The sequence below is a fragment of the Ranitomeya variabilis genome, chromosome 1 (genome assembly GCF_051348905.1).
Source record: "Ranitomeya variabilis isolate aRanVar5 chromosome 1, aRanVar5.hap1, whole genome shotgun sequence".
NCBI classification, from domain to species: domain Eukaryota; kingdom Metazoa; phylum Chordata; class Amphibia; order Anura; family Dendrobatidae; genus Ranitomeya; species Ranitomeya variabilis.
The window spans coordinates 228561005-228578065 of NC_135232.1; the positions used below are offsets into that span (position 1 = coordinate 228561005).

At 40.4% G+C, this 17061-nt stretch overlaps 1 protein-coding gene across 1 annotated transcript in view; it reads left to right on the plus strand.

The window, feature by feature from the left end:
• Nucleotides 1–17061, plus strand: part of DNAH10 (dynein axonemal heavy chain 10) — a 167035-nt gene that overhangs the window by 85512 nt on the left and 64462 nt on the right. The window contains exons 35-52 of the mRNA XM_077293221.1: nt 694–882; nt 1471–1617; nt 2041–2232; nt 2402–2520; nt 5135–5293; nt 9065–9200; nt 9287–9409; nt 9523–9657; nt 11091–11307; nt 11396–11515; nt 12650–12795; nt 12930–13082; nt 13230–13490; nt 13934–14106; nt 14228–14321; nt 15942–16109; nt 16200–16388; nt 16469–16640. Coding sequence (XP_077149336.1) covers nt 694–882; nt 1471–1617; nt 2041–2232; nt 2402–2520; nt 5135–5293; nt 9065–9200; nt 9287–9409; nt 9523–9657; nt 11091–11307; nt 11396–11515; nt 12650–12795; nt 12930–13082; nt 13230–13490; nt 13934–14106; nt 14228–14321; nt 15942–16109; nt 16200–16388; nt 16469–16640 — 2893 coding nt within the window. The remainder of the gene's footprint in view (nt 1–693; nt 883–1470; nt 1618–2040; nt 2233–2401; nt 2521–5134; nt 5294–9064; nt 9201–9286; nt 9410–9522; nt 9658–11090; nt 11308–11395; nt 11516–12649; nt 12796–12929; nt 13083–13229; nt 13491–13933; nt 14107–14227; nt 14322–15941; nt 16110–16199; nt 16389–16468; nt 16641–17061) is intronic.

Here is a 17061-nt window from a genome sequence, read left to right on the forward strand (position 1 = left end):
CACCAAATCTGCGCCTTGGACATATACCGTACTCTTTTGTGTTTGTTTTTTTTTGTTGCTTTTCTCTTTTGTTCACAATTACTATTTCTCAAGAAGTGATCTGGAAAATGTTGTATTTCCTTATGTTATTTGTCCCATTTTAAAGAAATTTCCTTAAAGGTTTGTTTGGTCTTCTGATAAAAGTCTGCAGTGACTCTTTGCACGCGCATGCTAGCAGGATTTACAAGAATTGCTAGTGAGAGCAGGTGGTCACAATTTTGTTACATTCCAACTAGACGTGACTGGGTTCTCTTAATACAAGTGAATTACTATACAGTAAGCTGAGCACGTCTAGTCGGCATGTGATCGCATGTATGTAAATCATATACTTGTGGTCACATCACCACCTGGTTTTACTGGTGAATCCTGACAACATGCGCAGCATACTCTGTCAGTATGTAGATTACTGCAGTCACATACAGTATAGTAACTGCAGACTTTTCTCAGAAGACCAGACAACCCCTTTAAGCAATAGATTTTGACCCATAAACATGTGTCTAGAATCTCTAGAAGGCAGGTTTGATACAGGATATGCTGTGATGATCTCTTATGTGTATTTCTTTACCCCAACCCTGTATTTTTCTCAATTGTAAAATCTGGATCTGGATTCTAGAACTTGTCATCTGATTTCCCTTTCAATGCATTGATTTGCAGTTTGAAGGTCAGGAGATTACCATGGATGCTCGAATGGGGATTTTTATTACAATGAACCCTGGTTATGCTGGTCGAACAGAATTACCCGAATCAGTGAAAGCTCTCTTCAGGCCTGTGGTTGTAATTGTACCAGATCTCCAGCAAATCTGTGAAATTATGCTATTTTCAGAAGGGTTTCTTTTGGCCAAGGTAAGTTAAATAAATAAATTTTATGACTTATGTAACTAATATTATTGTTATTTATTAATAAGGTATGTCCTGAGCTTCAATAATATCCAGTGTATCTATAAAATATAAGGGAAAACCTGCTTAAATCCTGTTATTAATGCTGATTAGCTTAAAAGGGTTGTCTGGCCTAAGGCTACATTTCAGCAATCACTCTATGTGACTGCAGACTTGTGAATCCTCACATCATGCGCACTGTGTGCTGTCAGGATTCTCCAGTGCTGGGTGCAGCAGGCGCCCAATTTCGAGTATTCTATATGCATACATGTGATCACATACCAACTAGATGGGCGCGGCCTTGCTCCATGCAAGTGTATGGAGTAAGGCCGGACACAGTCTAGTTGTAATTTAGCGAAAGTATGCAAATTGCGTACTTGCGGCCACATGACTGCCCATTCTTGGTACTGGCACAGGAGAATCCCTACAGTACGCAGAGTGCATGATGTGAGGGTTCACAAGTCTGCAGTAAAAAAAAATCACAGTAGACTTCTAGGCTAATTCCGGACAACCCCTTTGCTCCATTGAGTATAAAATTATTTTATGTCATTTTAGAACTTGGCTAAAAAAATGACCGTGTTATATAAACTTGCCAAGGAACAACTGTCCAAACAGCATCATTATGATTTTGGATTACGTGCCTTAAAATCTGTGCTGGTTATGGCTGGCGAGTTGAAGAGAGGTTCGCCAGACTTAAGTGAAGTAAGTAAATTGGAATTTTTAACAATTGTTCACATACGTTCATATATTCTTTTTAGGACACATGATCATCATCGCACAGGTTTAGTGTTACCACTTAGGATTGTGCTTTTTGAATCAGAAATGAGAAATGGTAAGAGCGTCTCCTGTTATTGCAGTCCTATTAATGCATTAGCCATAGGGCGCCATCTGAGGTTACACATTAGAGGACAAATCATGTTATTCACTATATCCGAAAAAGAGGAAGGTCATTAATTTCTCCTCGAGTTTGATGACCAGGGAGGAAGACATTGTGATTTTACCGTATTTCTACTGTGAGGTTACCACTTGGAAAAGATTGGAAAAGCAATGTCTTTGTAAATGTTTTGGCCTATATTACACCTCTCAGTGCAAATATTTGGCTTTACCATGTTCCATTCCCTTTAGGATGTTGTTTTGATGAGGGCATTGAGAGACATGAACCTACCCAAGTTTGTGTTTGAGGATGTCCCCTTATTTCTTGGCTTAATTTCGGACTTGTTCCCGGGACTGGACTGTCCTCGAGTTCGCTACCCCAACTTTAATGATGCAGTAGAAGAGGCTCTCATAGACAACAACTATGTCCTGCTGCCTGTTCAGGTAAGGTACAAAGGAAATTTGCAATGCTGACTTTTCTTGCTATAATCAATGGCCTTAAATTTAAAGACACGGTATAAATAGGGAGCACAAAGAAGAGAAATTATAAGTTGTAATGTATTCATCTTTCACTTTTATACAATCTTTATTGAGTTTTTTTTTTCTTTTATAGGTAGACAAAGTTGTTCAGATGTATGAGACTATGCTGACACGTCACACCACCATGGTAGTTGGACCTACAGGAGGGGGAAAATCTGTTGTGATTAATACTTTGTGTTTAGCACAGACTAAGTAAGTACTTCCTTACTTCCTTTCCTTCCCAGGCAACATTTAGGCTGGAGTTATACAGAAACTTGTGGTGCGCTTCAGCAATTTTCAGACTACATCAAAAACATCTGTACCCTGATGACGCCTCATTTGAGTATCTCAGCATGCGCTGGGATTCGCAAACGAAGCATCATCGAAAAAAAAGTTTGTAAAAAACAAAACAAAAAAACAGTGTAGTTAGTGAAGGAAGGAAATTTTAGTAAAGTATATTAGAAAATAGATGAGATTATGGCATTAAATGAATAGGCAATTAGGATGAAAATCAATTTGTCTTTTGAACCACCCCTTTATCGTCTGGAACAGATTATGCTCAGTGATTTTGTGTTGTCACAGCAATTGGTATAAATCAGCAATTGAGAAAATAATTAAATATAACTTTTAATTCAACCAGTAAAGAACTTGTTAATCTAATTTAGGCATTTTATTTATACCATGGACTTATGGTTCATATGCCAGTAGTGCCATGGCCTGCATCTCAATGGCCGGATGTGATGCCACTTTGCATGCCGGATACCGGAAGTGGTTGCTCTGTGGAATGCTCATTCTCCTTAGTTGTCTCTTGCCTCCAACTTGTATAGGAAGCGCCTGGGAGTTGTCCTACCTATCTGCGCTGATAATAAATTTCCCATGTGTGCCATGGGTTCCCTGAAGAGTCGGATTCTGATGAAACACGTCTGGACCCGCAGGGAGAGTGCAGGGCCTCCATTGTAGGGTCAGATGTTGACTGCCCTTGTCAGAGTGGGATGTTTTGGAGATAAGGACTTGTCAGCCCAAATAGAGATCTATAGGGCTAGACTACTGTCCTCATTTTTCCTGGAGGCATCTATTTCCTTATATTCATGGCTTTGTCCCTGCACTCGCACATGCATATTTCTGGGGCATATAGCTAATGAAATGGGGTCTTTGTATTGCTCATTTCTCTCTGACCACTGTCCTGTAATATCTCTAATAATACCCGATTAAAACCACCATCTTGGTTTATTTTGCATGTTGAGCAAGCACATAGGGATAGATCTAGTCGAATTATTATTACAGAACTGGAGATATTATATTATACTGCTACTTTATAGGTGTCCGTAAATCCTTGTATATTGTTCATTATCTTCTACATCAGAATTTCTTTATATTTGATTCTAACCAAGAGAAGCTAGGTCTTTTACTAGTTGTAATGCTGTGGTAACATCGTATGCAGTGAAGAGGCAGTGACCCACAAAGTTCAACCACAAAAGTCTCTTTAATGTGTTACTTCACACATAAAGGTGCATAGCATTTTTAGTACACAACATCAAAGTTCATTACACACAGTTCATCTCGTCTCAGTGCCTGCTTCATTGCACTACACATCATATGGCTTTAGATTGCAGACCCTAAACAGGCTAGACTTCCCTTTGTCCAGTTACCCTGGGCGCCCGCACGCCATATTACAGTCTCCATACACACGGCTTTACATGTTGCAGACACTACACATGCCAGCCTTCTTCTGACTAGTTCCCGTGGGTGTCCTGCATCACTGTATCACAGTCTCTTTACTCACACAGGCATACACAGCCCAGGATATCCTCCGGATAGCAGCCGGGCACCATATCCACCTGTGTGCAATCGTTACACATGCTAGTCCTCTTTCGGGCACAGGACATCCACCTCTGGGCACAGGACTGTCCACATCCAACTCTTTCAGGCACAGGACATCCACCTCCGGGCACAGGACTGTCCACATCCGAAACTAGTTACCATGGACGACTTGCATCTCTGTATACACTGTGGGTGCTGGCCTGTGCCCCCATGCACTCATGCAGCACTCTGCAGGCCTCTGTTCTGCACACCAGCACACACCAGACTGACACTGACGTGCACCTCACACCTGACACACCCACACCCCTTACTGCAGGGCTTTTAATACACAAACCCGTGGCCTTCAGTCACATGGAAAACCCTGACCGGAAATCTGTGACTGCCATGCACACCTATGGACTTCATCCGCCTCTGTGCGCATTCTGGGGAGCACAAACAGCGCCCCTAGCTGTAACAGGGGTCACTGCCTCACATAGTTGAATTAAAAGTTATATTTTATTATTTTCTCAATTGCTGATTTATATTGACAATTTGTGAGAGATTTTCTTAGTGGACTCTTGGATCCGCTGTTTTCTGTTTTTCCACGTCAATTGGTAGTAACATGTTTATTTGTTCTGTAATTTTTTTCTTTTGCAGTAGCATCTGCTGTATTTTGCCTATTTTAATCTATTCCTTTGCTGGTATATGTCTTTATAGCTGCCTACATTTTTTTCAACCATACAGCTACTTTTACTAATAAGTTATTCTAATTAAGTAAAATGGGTAGTTAGCACTACTGCTTCACAAAACTGGATTCAAATTCAAGAAAAGATAACATCTACATCTGTTTTCCCGTTCTCCCCATGGTTACATAGGTTGCCTTTGGGTTTTCAGTTTTTTTCTTACATATAAACAAAATCTACTGTATATTGGCACTATATTAGTAGCATAAATGAAATACTGTAATTTAGAACCCAGTTGAGTGTTGATTATCCTTATTAATGATAAAAAATATTATATTTACCAGACTTGGTCTCATAACTAAGTTATATACACTGAATCCCAAGGCCATGAGTGTGATTGAATTGTACGGTATCCTGGACCCCACAACCAGGGACTGGACTGATGGCGTCCTTTCAAACATCTTCAGGGAAATCAATAAGCCAACCGATAAAAAAGAGAGACGGTAAGAGAGAGAAGTATAAAGGTTTGTTCCGATCACATTATGGACACCACCAGTTCTCCATGGACCCCAATAACTTATAAGGAATTTCCACTGATTCCACTGAGGGGTTTGTTGTCTTTGAACAGAGATTACTGCTGCATGTAACACTGTATTTCCATCAAATATGACAGAATCTTTATTGGAGGCTCTTAACTAAGGCTCTTTCGGACATCTGTGCCAATCAGTACGAGCACGGACCTCTAAGGCATGAACTGGCCGCGGCTCTCCTGACCCGAACATGACCGCTCCATATATTTCTATGAGGCTGTCACTCTTGGGTCGGGAGAGCTGGGGCCAGTCCGTGCACTGTGATCCAGTCTCAGATCGATTTGCACGGATGTCTGAATGAGCTGTAAGATGTAAGAATAACTTGATCTGTTACTAAATAGATTAAAATGATTGTATCATGTGGAAGTCGCCAATATACAAACTAGTGATATGAAAGGGACTTCATGTAAAGTGTCGAGCAACACTAGAACTCAAGCCTTTAGACTCATTTAGAGGAAGACAAACCATTGGCCTCATTCACTCCTATGGAACATTTCCTACAACTTTTACTGGGACATTGTTTAAAGCTCAAAAATAGTGACAAGTTATCTTTTAAAAATACGTAGATTTTTTTAAACCTATCTAGGTACTTGATTAATGTGTTTTTAGAGTGTGTTAATTTAAGCCAACTCAGGACTTGGAGGCATTGGATATACAGTTAGTCCTCGGGTTACAACGGTCTCGAGTTACATCGTTTCGTGGTTACGATGCTTTATACAACGCCTCATTCCGACTTACACGGTTTTGCGTCGTAAGTCGAACTACATGCAACTACGTGCAGTGGCAGAAGAATAGAGTCCAGTACTGTACACAGTACCCGGTTACATGAGGAAAACGAGTCTCCTGCACGCCATAACACCCTAATTATGTAGGGTACTGTGTTAGGATAGGTGTTTGGATAGGCTAAGTGTTTGCAGTACTGTACTGTTATTATGGTACAGTACTGTATGAATGTATGGTCCGACTTACATCGAAATTCGGTTTACGACGCCGTGTAAGAACGGATCAACGTCGTAAGTCGAGGACAACCTGTACTAAGAATGCGATACCAAACCTGGAAAATATTCACATCACATTGAATCCAACTTGTCCTCCTCTCAGAAAATTGAGTTACCCCAAAAATGGAACTATTTAATAGAACACTGAGAGTACATAGATGTGTATTCCTAAAGTCAAAGCTTTTTGGGGAAGATGGCTTGACACACCTGGACTTCCTGCACAGGCCGTATTAGATACCAGGCTTAGAGTTAGGCAATGGTAGCTGCTCCTAAATCTTAGTAGATGTGATTTATAGTCTATGATTAAATAATCTCTAGTATACCACTGGATCCAAACTTGATGATGTGGGTTAGGTTGGTGACTTTAAGAGATGAGAGAGATGGGAGAAATAGGACTTGGAGTTAGTCCAGGGTGTACAGGATAGATTCAATGGCTCCTATCTTAGTGACTGTAATCCTCGTATTTCTTTTTTGTACGTAATTGTTCTTACATAGGGTATGTTAGTATGGCCTAAAATTGTTCAATAAAATAGTATCTGATTTAGTGTTGAGCATTCCGATACCGCAAGTATCGGGTATCGGCCGATACTTGCGGGTATCGGAATTCCGATACCGAGATCCGATACTTTTGTGGTATCGGGTATCGGTATCGAAACAAAATTAATGTAAAAATGTGTAAAAGAGAGAATTAAAATAAAAAATATTGCTATACTCACCTCTCCGACGCAGCCTGGACCTCACCGAGGGAACCGGCAACGTTGTTTGCTTAAAATTCGCGCGTTTACTTCCTTACGTGAAGTCCCGGCTTGTGATTGGTCGCGTGCCGCCCATGTGGCCGCGACGCGACCAATCACAGCAAGCCGTGACGTAATTTCAGGTCCTTCAGGATTTTAAAATTACGTTCTGGCTTGTGATTGGTCGCGTCGCGGTCACATGGGCGACGCGACCAATCACAAGCCGTGACGTCACGGGAGGCTGGACACGCGCGCATTTTAAAATGCGCGCGTGTCCTGCCTCCCGTGACGTCCCGGCTTGTGATTGGTCGCGTCGCCCATGTGGCTGCGACGCGACCAATCACGGCAAGCCGTGACGTAATTTCAGGTCCTTCAGGATTTTAAAATTACGTTCTGGCTTATGATTCGTCGCGTCGCGGTCACATGGGCGACGCGACCAATCACAAGCCGTGACGTCACGGGAGGCTGGACACGCGCGCATTTTAAAATGCGCGCGTGTCCTGCCTCCCGTGACGTCCCGGCTTGTGATTGGTCGCGTCGCCCATGTGGCCGCGACGCGACCAATCACAGCAAGCCGTGACGTAATTTCAGGTCCTTCAGGATTTTAAAATTACGTTCTGGCTTATGATTGGTCGCGACGCGACGCGACCAATCACAAGCCGTGACGTCACGGGAGGCTGGACACGCGCGCATTTTAAAATGCGCGCGTGTCCAGCCTCCCGTGACGTCACGGCTTGTGATTGGTCGCGTCGCCCATGTGACCGCGACGCGACCAATCACAAGCCAGAACGTAATTTTAAAATCCTGAAGGACCTGAAATTACGTCACGGCTTGCCGTGATTGGTCGCGTCGCGGCCACATGGGCGGCACGCGACCAATCACAAGCCGGGACTTCACGTAAGGAAGTAAACGCGCAAATTTTAAGCAAACAACGCTGCCGTTTCCCTCGGTGAAGTCCAGGCTGCGTCGGAGAGGTGAGTATAGCAATATTTTTTATTTTAATTCTTTCTTTTACACATTAATATGGTTCCCAGGGCCTGAAGGAGAGTTTCCTCTCCTTCAGACCCTGGGAACCATCAGGGATACCGTCCGATACTTCAGTCCCATTGACTTGTATTGGTATCGGGTATCGGTATCGGATTGGATCCGATACTTTGCCGGTATCGGCCGATACTTTCCGATACCGATACTTTCAAGTATCGGACGGTATCGCTCAACACTAATCTGATTAAAAAGATGAAATAATGATTTTATATCTGAATCTAAAGTTAAATTACTTTGTATTTGGCAATCTATGTTTTTTAAGCCATGCTGGGCACTGCCTGTTCACTGATTCTCCCAGAAAGCACTTTGAGGCCATGTTCACATAGCGAAAATGTTATATTGTATAAATACCACGGCACAGAAATCTAATTTATTGATGCAACCAAAATTATCTGTACATGAAACAGACTCACCTTTCGGTCAGTTTGACCTTCATCAGGGCCAAATGTGAGACAGATGAGGACTTCATGCAGCAGTTCTTCATCTGTCTCACGTTTAAGTAGATATAATTTTGGTGGCATCAATAAATTACTGCACGTTTATTTCATTTGCACATATTTCTGTGCCGTGATATCTATATAATATAGTACATTTTTCTACCACGAAGCATGAAACTTATCTTTACTGTCATGTGCCCACCATATTTTTTTTTTTTAGCGGAAATGTTGCGCTTTTTTCTGCTGCTTTTTTTTTCTTTACTTATATATATTTTCTGCAAGTGTCCGCACCAAAATATGTAACAACAATCTTCTCTGTTTATTGCATTTTTGCTACGTTTTTCTATGTTTTTGCCATTGCATTTTTGATGCAGATTATGCTCATGCGTAATTACAATGGAAATATATTATTTTATATTGAGGTTACTTATTATTATTTCTGCCATAAAACAATATATTTATTTTCTACAGGTATATATTGTTTGATGGGGATGTTGATGCTCTCTGGGTGGAAAACATGAATTCAGTGATGGATGACAACAAGCTATTGACCTTGGCAAATGGAGAGAGAATTCGACTTCAGCCGCACTGTGCATTATTGTTTGAGGTCTGGGCTATTTTCATCTTATTATTGATTTACTTCATCTGCAGTCTCTCTTATGCTGCTGTATAACTTGTGTCTTATTTCTTTAGGTTGGAGATTTACAATATGCATCACCGGCTACTGTGTCCCGTTGTGGGATGGTTTTTGTAGACCCTAAGAATCTTAAATACAGGCCTTACTGGCAGAAGTGGGTCAGCAATAGGCAAAACAAGGTAAAGGCGTAAAGAGAATGAAAAGTTTGACTTATAGCAACTTTGTTAACTATCAATTTACCGCTTCTGGGGATTTGAAATTTTAGCTAATTTGCCTAAATTTTTTTTTTTAGCAAGAACAAGTTGAATTAAACCGATTATTTGAGAAATATGTGCCTCCTTGCATTGAAATGATTATTGAAGGAATCATGGATGGGAAGCAAGGAGAAAAGTTAAAAACTATTGTTCCTCAAACAGATCTAAACATGGTAATTATCAATGATTTGGTTTTACATTATGTGAGTCAATGGAAGATTAGTTTTTTCCCAGAATAAAGGAAAGTAGCTAGCTAGTGCCACCTAACTGGCTTAGTTATATGTAAATGACCAATTGTTTAATGAGCCTTGCAACATGGTGCTGTATTGGCTCTTTATTAGGAAACCAGCTTTGTATGTAGTGTTATTGGTTCTATGGGAATATGAAATCCATCCATCTACAGTATAGAGTGCTGTTTCAGGTACTTGCCCCTCATTGGTATAGAGCAGAATTTTGTTGGCTGTATGAGATAACCTTGGTGCAGCTTTTTTTGGGACAGTTGGGGCCATATTGTCTCTATTTTAAGAAGACCAGCTATGTATGATGTATGAAGTTTAATTGGCTCTATGGGAATATGAAATCCATCCATCCGCAGACAGCTGTTTTGGTGCCCTTCATCAATAGAGAGCATTGTTTGACTGGCTTAATGGACCGCCCTTTACAAAGCTTTTAGGGGAAGGGTTGACGGGTTATCCTTAAGGAAACCTGTCACCCCTAAAATTACTTTTAGACTAACTATACAGTGATATTGGTGTCTTCACCCCTATAAAAATCATACTTTAACTGTACTTGTTTTTGGTGCAGTGATTGTGAAAATAACTTTTAATCTATATGCAAATGAGGGGCCTTCGTTGCACCAATGTTGTGGCCATGAGCTTGGTACACCGTTATGCCCCCTCAGCTTGCGTCTTGGGACGGTGCTCACTCCTAGAGTGAATGCTGCCCTGCGTGTGTGTGCATGTGCACTGATATTGGCTGTGCCGGCTACGCACGCACACAGTGGCTGAACGTGTTCTCCTTCCTGGTTCCTCTCTGCTGATGCTGCTTGATACTTCAGGAACTTTAGCAAGGGGAGTCCACAGAGAGCGAGGTAGCACAGCACACCCAGCTATTGTGTGTGTGCCAGTATCATTGCACACACACGGGGCAGTGTTCACTCTAGGAGTAAGCACTGTCCATCACAAGCTAGGGCAGTCCCCAAGATGCAAATTGTGGGGATTAAGGGTGCACCTAGCTCACAGCCACACCATCAGTGCACAAAATCCCCCTAATTTCCATATGGATTTAAAGTTATTTCCACAAGCATTGTACCAGTAGCAATCACAGTGCTCATATGAATTTTATAGTGTTGAAGTCCACTAAATCACTTAAGTTAGTCTTAAAGGCATTTTGGGGGTGAGACTCCCTTTAAGGAGACTAGCTTTGTATGAAGCCTCATGAGAACCATTTATGGATAATGGATTGCTACCAGTAAAACCGTCCAAAGGGGACCCTTAGTCAATTCCCTGGGACCCATAGCCATTGATTGATTCTACATACACATAACATATACATTTAAGATTTCTTTTAATATCAGAAATGCAATGTTCTATTCTCATATTCTCAGGTGACACAACTGTCTGTGATGCTTGATGCTTTAATTGAAAAAGAGGTTGAAGATGTGGACATCTTGGAATGCTACTTCATAGAGGCTTTATACTGCTCTTTGGGAGCAACATTACTTGAAAATGGAAGAAATAAATTTGATGAGTACATGAAACGTTTAGCCTCAATGTCAACCAGTTACGATGAGCAGGTTCCAGCTGGACCTGGAGAACTTCCCGGTAAGTGCCATTCCACGAAGAAGATTACATTTCGAATCTGGTGGACTTGTTTAAAAGGGGATTACTTAAATATGTTTTTTTTTTTCAGGTCAGCTACCTACCATTTATGACTTTCATTTTGATGCTGAGAAAAAGAAATGGATACCTTGGAGCAACTTGGTCTCAAAGTATATACATAAACCGGAGGAGAAATTTATTGATATTCTAGGTATGTTTGATGATGTATAATGTTTTTAATTATTCGGGCATTCAATGTTCCAGGCTATATGGTTGAAATGCTTAATGGTGTTTTTAGAGAGGTAACTTCTTTAACCCAGCAAATTTTTTACATATCCATAGCTAATAACTTACCGTGTTGCGACAACTTTTAGTGTGGTCCAATCAATGAGGAAATCCAAGTTAGTGACATCATTCCTGCTGAACTTCCTCTTGTATTTTTACCCACCTTCACATTTACACATACTTACACTGTACATTCATATGTGTGAAGGGGTTAAAAATAAATATGCAGTAGTTCACGTTAATGTAGTGAGTGACCATGTAGATGTCCCTTTCTATGGGCACACTTCAGCTACAGCTCTATGATTTACATTGGGCCATGAGTTTTACCGAGAAATATTGTTGTAGACATTGGCCCCGATTCAGCAGTTTTCACCCGAATTCTGTTGTATTTAACATGTTGCACACTTTTGTCGCTTTCACTCCAGTCTTGGCCAGCTCTGCCCACTTTTGAGTGGGAATGCGCAGCTGGCAAATTTATCTTAATTTACATCAGAAAAGTTGCTTAAATTAAGGCTGAAATGTTCTTGCATCAATTCTTGGGGTGGTTTCTGCCCCTTATTGAATTTGGAGCATCTTACTCTAGCGCACTGTTCATCAAGACTGGGGTGCAAAATACTAGTCTTGATGATTTAGGGCCATTGTGTTAGTAATTGGCCTAATTTTTCATGATCTGTTCATTTTTAATTCAAAAATATCTCTTAAGGTGTCCATACACCAATGACCGACAGCTATAACTGCTTGGGTCAACTACATGGACATGGGGAGACAGGACAATACCACTGCTTGAGCCTGCAGTTGAAATGCCTGGTCCTTCTTTCTCATCATCTTTGAGGGAAAATTTTGTAGGCTCCATATCTTTGAAATGGTTGGCCAGTCCCACCAAATCTAACAAGTTCGACAGATTTTGCTCAGTGGAAAAATACTTTAACATATAGTGTCATTCTAATATGCTTTTGAGTGAGATGTCATTTGTCTGCAGGTCAACTTGTCATGATCACCATATTATCCTGTAAATGCTTGTAACGCACACTATTAATAAAAATCATACTGTTACCTTTAGTTCCTACGGTGGACACTACACGTACCACATGGTTGTTGGAGCAAATGGTGAAAATTAAAAGACCAGTAGTACTTGTTGGTGAATCTGGTACATCTAAGACAGCAACTACAATGAACCTCTTAAGGAACTTGAACAGTGATGCTACGGTACTTATATGGTAGCCCAGTTACCCATTGAACTATCTTGTTTCTTCTTTTCTCTTTTCATATTTTGTATACATATATTTCTTGCTTAAAAAAAAAACATTTCCATACAATCTTATGCATTTCTTCCTGGACAGATTCTTCTGACCATCAATTTTTCATCACGTACTACTTCTATGGATATCCAAAGAAATCTAGAAGCCAATGTAGAGAAACGTACTAAAGACACCTATGGCCCACCTATGGGCAAACGCTTATTGGTGTTCATGGATGACATGAATATGCCGAAGGTTTGTGTGTTTTTTTTTTATCAGATTCATTCCAAAAATTATGAAAAATAATATATATTTTTTTAACTGTTATAATTTATGGAAAAATAACAAACTTCCTAAAGATGATTCCCTACGGACTAATTCTGCTTTCCATTTTGAATCTAGGTGGACGAATATGGGACCCAGCAGCCAATTGCTTTATTAAAGTTGCTGTTGGAAAAGGGTGGCATGTACGACCGGGGCAAGGAACTAAACTGCAAGTTCTTAAGGGATCTTGGATTTATAGCTGCAATGGGAAAGGCCGGTGGGGGCCGAAATGAAGTGGACACACGATTTATATCCCTTTTTACTGTATTTAATGTGCTTTTCCCTTCAGAAGAATCCTTACGTCTTATTTACTTTTCTATCCTACATGGACACACAATGGTAATTTCAATTATGCTTTCTCGTTCACCATGGCTTTATTTAAAGGGAAATTATTACAAGTTTTAAGGCCTCTAAACCAAAACCATGCCTTTATACTGAACAGTAAAAGTATTCTACTAATGCTCATAAGAAATGTGCTCAGAGGTGCATAATGTAGAAATGAACCTTCCAGCATAGCTGTGGGACCAGACTACATGACTCCTCAGCATCATGCTTCGCCCACGTGACTCTTCACCCGTAATTTATGTCGTATGTTGAGCTTTTACATTATGCAACATCAGGCACATTATACAGGGGCATCTTTACACTACTGTTGCGTTCAATATAGCAGCTTGGGGGTGATGTAGGGCCTAAAAACTTGTGACTGGTTTCCATTATGTGGCGTTTCATGTTGTGTTTTTCATCATGTGTTGTTTGACTTGTTGATCTCTATCCTTCTACAGCTATTTAATGAAGACGTCCAGACCATTTGTGATACGTTGACTTTCTGTACCCTGGAGCTCTATAAAATGATTGTTCGGGACCTTCCTCCAACTCCTTCAAAGTTCCATTATATATTTAACCTTCGAGATCTCTCCCGAGTATTTAATGGATTGGTTTTGACAACTCCAGAGAGGTAGGTTTTGTTTCCTTATTCTATGTATTTAGTGCGTAAAATGTTCAGTAAGATTTTATTAAAAATGTACATAAAAAAGATATTACTTTCTCACTATTTTTTGTGTTTCACTAAATTTAAGATTCCAGACAATGGCACAAATGGTGAGAGTCTGGAGGAATGAGGCCTTGAGAGTTTTCCATGATAGACTGATCAATGAAAACGATAAGACAGTGGTAACTAACACCTTTATCATCAATTACATTGTGCAATATGGATTTGTTCTTCCTCTGCAAAACTATTTGACCTATCAACCCCTTCATCACACGATTTTCCATTTTCACTGTTTAGTTGTTTTCCCTCCCTTTATTCCAAGAGCCACAACTTTTTTATTTTTCCATCCCCATGGCCATATGAGGGCTTGTTTTTTTGCGGGACTTTTGAATGACAACATTCATTTTGTCATGTGATGAATTCTAAGTGCGTTGAAATTGCAAAAAAAAAGTTCAGTTCCACAATTGTCTTTTGGGGTTTTTATTTACCATGTTCACTATATGGTAAAATTGACCTGCAACCTTGAATGTCCAGGTCAGCATAAGTACGTAGATACCAAACATGTATAGTTTTATTTTTATTTAAGTGGTGAAAATGTTGGGAAATTTGAAAGAAAACATTTTTTTTGCTTATTTTGCCATTGCCGAGACCTGTAATGTTTTCATTGTTTGGGATATGGGGCTATGTGGTGGCTTATTTTTTCGCGCCCTGAGCTGACATTTTTATTAATACTATTTTGGTGTAGTTTCTATGTTTTGATCTCCTCTTTATTTTATTGCAATGTTGTGGCGGCCAAAAAAACCCCCTAATTCTCCCTTTTTTTTTCTCCTCACACCGTTTACCTATCGTATTAATTTATTTTATATTTTGATTGATTGGACTTTTACTATTGCAGCTATAGCAAATTTGTTCCTTTTTTAGCTTGTTTTATTTTTAATGAGGCAAAAGGGGGGATTTGAACGTTTGTGTTTTTTCTCATGATGAAGCTGCGATTGTTAGATCACTTGTGCATCAGCCCTGCTATGTATAGCAGAAATCACAGTCTCCTATGAATACCTACCACAGGCCAGTGTTCACAGCAAGATCACAATGACAGGAGTTGGGTTCTTATTGAGCCCCCTTGATGTCATGATAACCCATCGGCGCCCTGCAATCACATGCCAGGGATGCTGGTGGGATGGATGAATGACGCACTTCCAGCCGGTACATGTTAAATCCTGCTGTCCATGATTGACAGCATGATTTAACTGGTTAACAGCCAGGGGCATAGCACAGCTCCACCGGCGGCTGTTAAAAGCAGATGATGGCTGATTAAATCAGTCATCATGTGTGGGGAAAGATGTTGGCTCCTAGTGTGAGCCCTCATCAAAGGCAGGGACATGACCTTTGATGTAAATTTACGTCAAAGGTCGTAAACGGGATAAAGGAGTTTTCTCAAAATGCAGCTTCAGTAGAATACCACTCCCAGTCTCCGACTTCCTGCTTTGCTGGGGGTGGTGCACTACAGAAGATTGACAGTTCAGATCAGTGGCTTGGTAGCACCACTGGTCCGAGCTAAGATCTTATATAGCCAGTTTCAGGCTGTAAAGCTTAGAGCCTGCTTGCACCACATGCTTCTTTGGTAGGTTACCGGCCAGGCTTTGACTGCAGGATAGCTGGTAAGCAAGGTGTACTTTATAAACGTAAAATTCCCTCTGTTCTTGAGAATATTTCTAATAAGGGGTAAATTGCAAAGTTTGTTGTTTTTACAGACACTTTCACCCATAAATTTGACCCATTTATTACATCCATTCATTTTCCAGGTACAAGGTCATATTCGAAGTCTGATTGAAGAACACTTCAAAGCTGACCTAGATAATGCAATGCGAGACCCCATTCTTTTTGGGGACTACAGAACAGCAATGAATGAAGGGGAGCCGCGAATATATGAAGACATCCAAGATTATGATGCAGCTAAAGCTCTTTTTCAGGTAAAAGATGCTCCAGCTTTTGTCAAACATATGATGCATATGATCCCACATCTCTAATAAAGTTTATGTTTCTGCTTTTGTCTCCACTAGGAAATCCTGGAAGAATATAATGAAAGTAAAACCAAAATGAACTTAGTTCTTTTTGATGATGCACTTGAGCATTTAACTAGAATACACCGCATTATAAGAATGGATCGCGGTCACGCTCTGTTGGTTGGTGTCGGAGGCTCAGGAAAGCAATCCCTTGCTAGGCTTGCAGCATTTGCTGCTGGATATGAGGTTTGACCTGTATTTCTATAGAAGTGTATGGTTTATTTTCAGAGGCATCAGATTGTAAAGAATTCTTATCTTTCCATTAGGTTTTTGAAATTGTCCTAAGCCGTGGATACGGAGAGAACAGTTTCAGGGAAGACTTGAAGACTCTCTATATAAAACTTGGCTTGGAGAACAAGAAGATGATTTTCTTGTTTACAGATGCACACGTGGCAGAAGAAGGGTTTCTGGAACTAATTAATAACATGCTAACGTCCGGTAAGCAATTGCCAACTCTTATGGAACAATATACTTGGCAACATATGCAGTCGTCAGAAAAACTAAGTACACCCTCTTTGAATTCTATGATTTTACCTATCAGGACATAATTAAAAAAAGGCTTTAAAATAAGGTAAATACAGCCTCAGATGAACAACAACACAGGACAAATTACAGTTTGCAATTATTTATTTAGCAAAAACTAGGCCAAATGCAGAAGTATTACATGAAAATATAAGTACACACTTACTGCTTCCATACGACTTAAAGGGAATCTATCATCAGGTTGTTGCTATAAAATCTGAGATCACCATAATCTAGGGGCAGAGACCCTGATTACAGCGATGTGTCACTTACTTGTCTGTGTTTTGCTGTTTAACTACAATCAGTGTCTTCTCAGTAGGCGATTATCACTACAGGA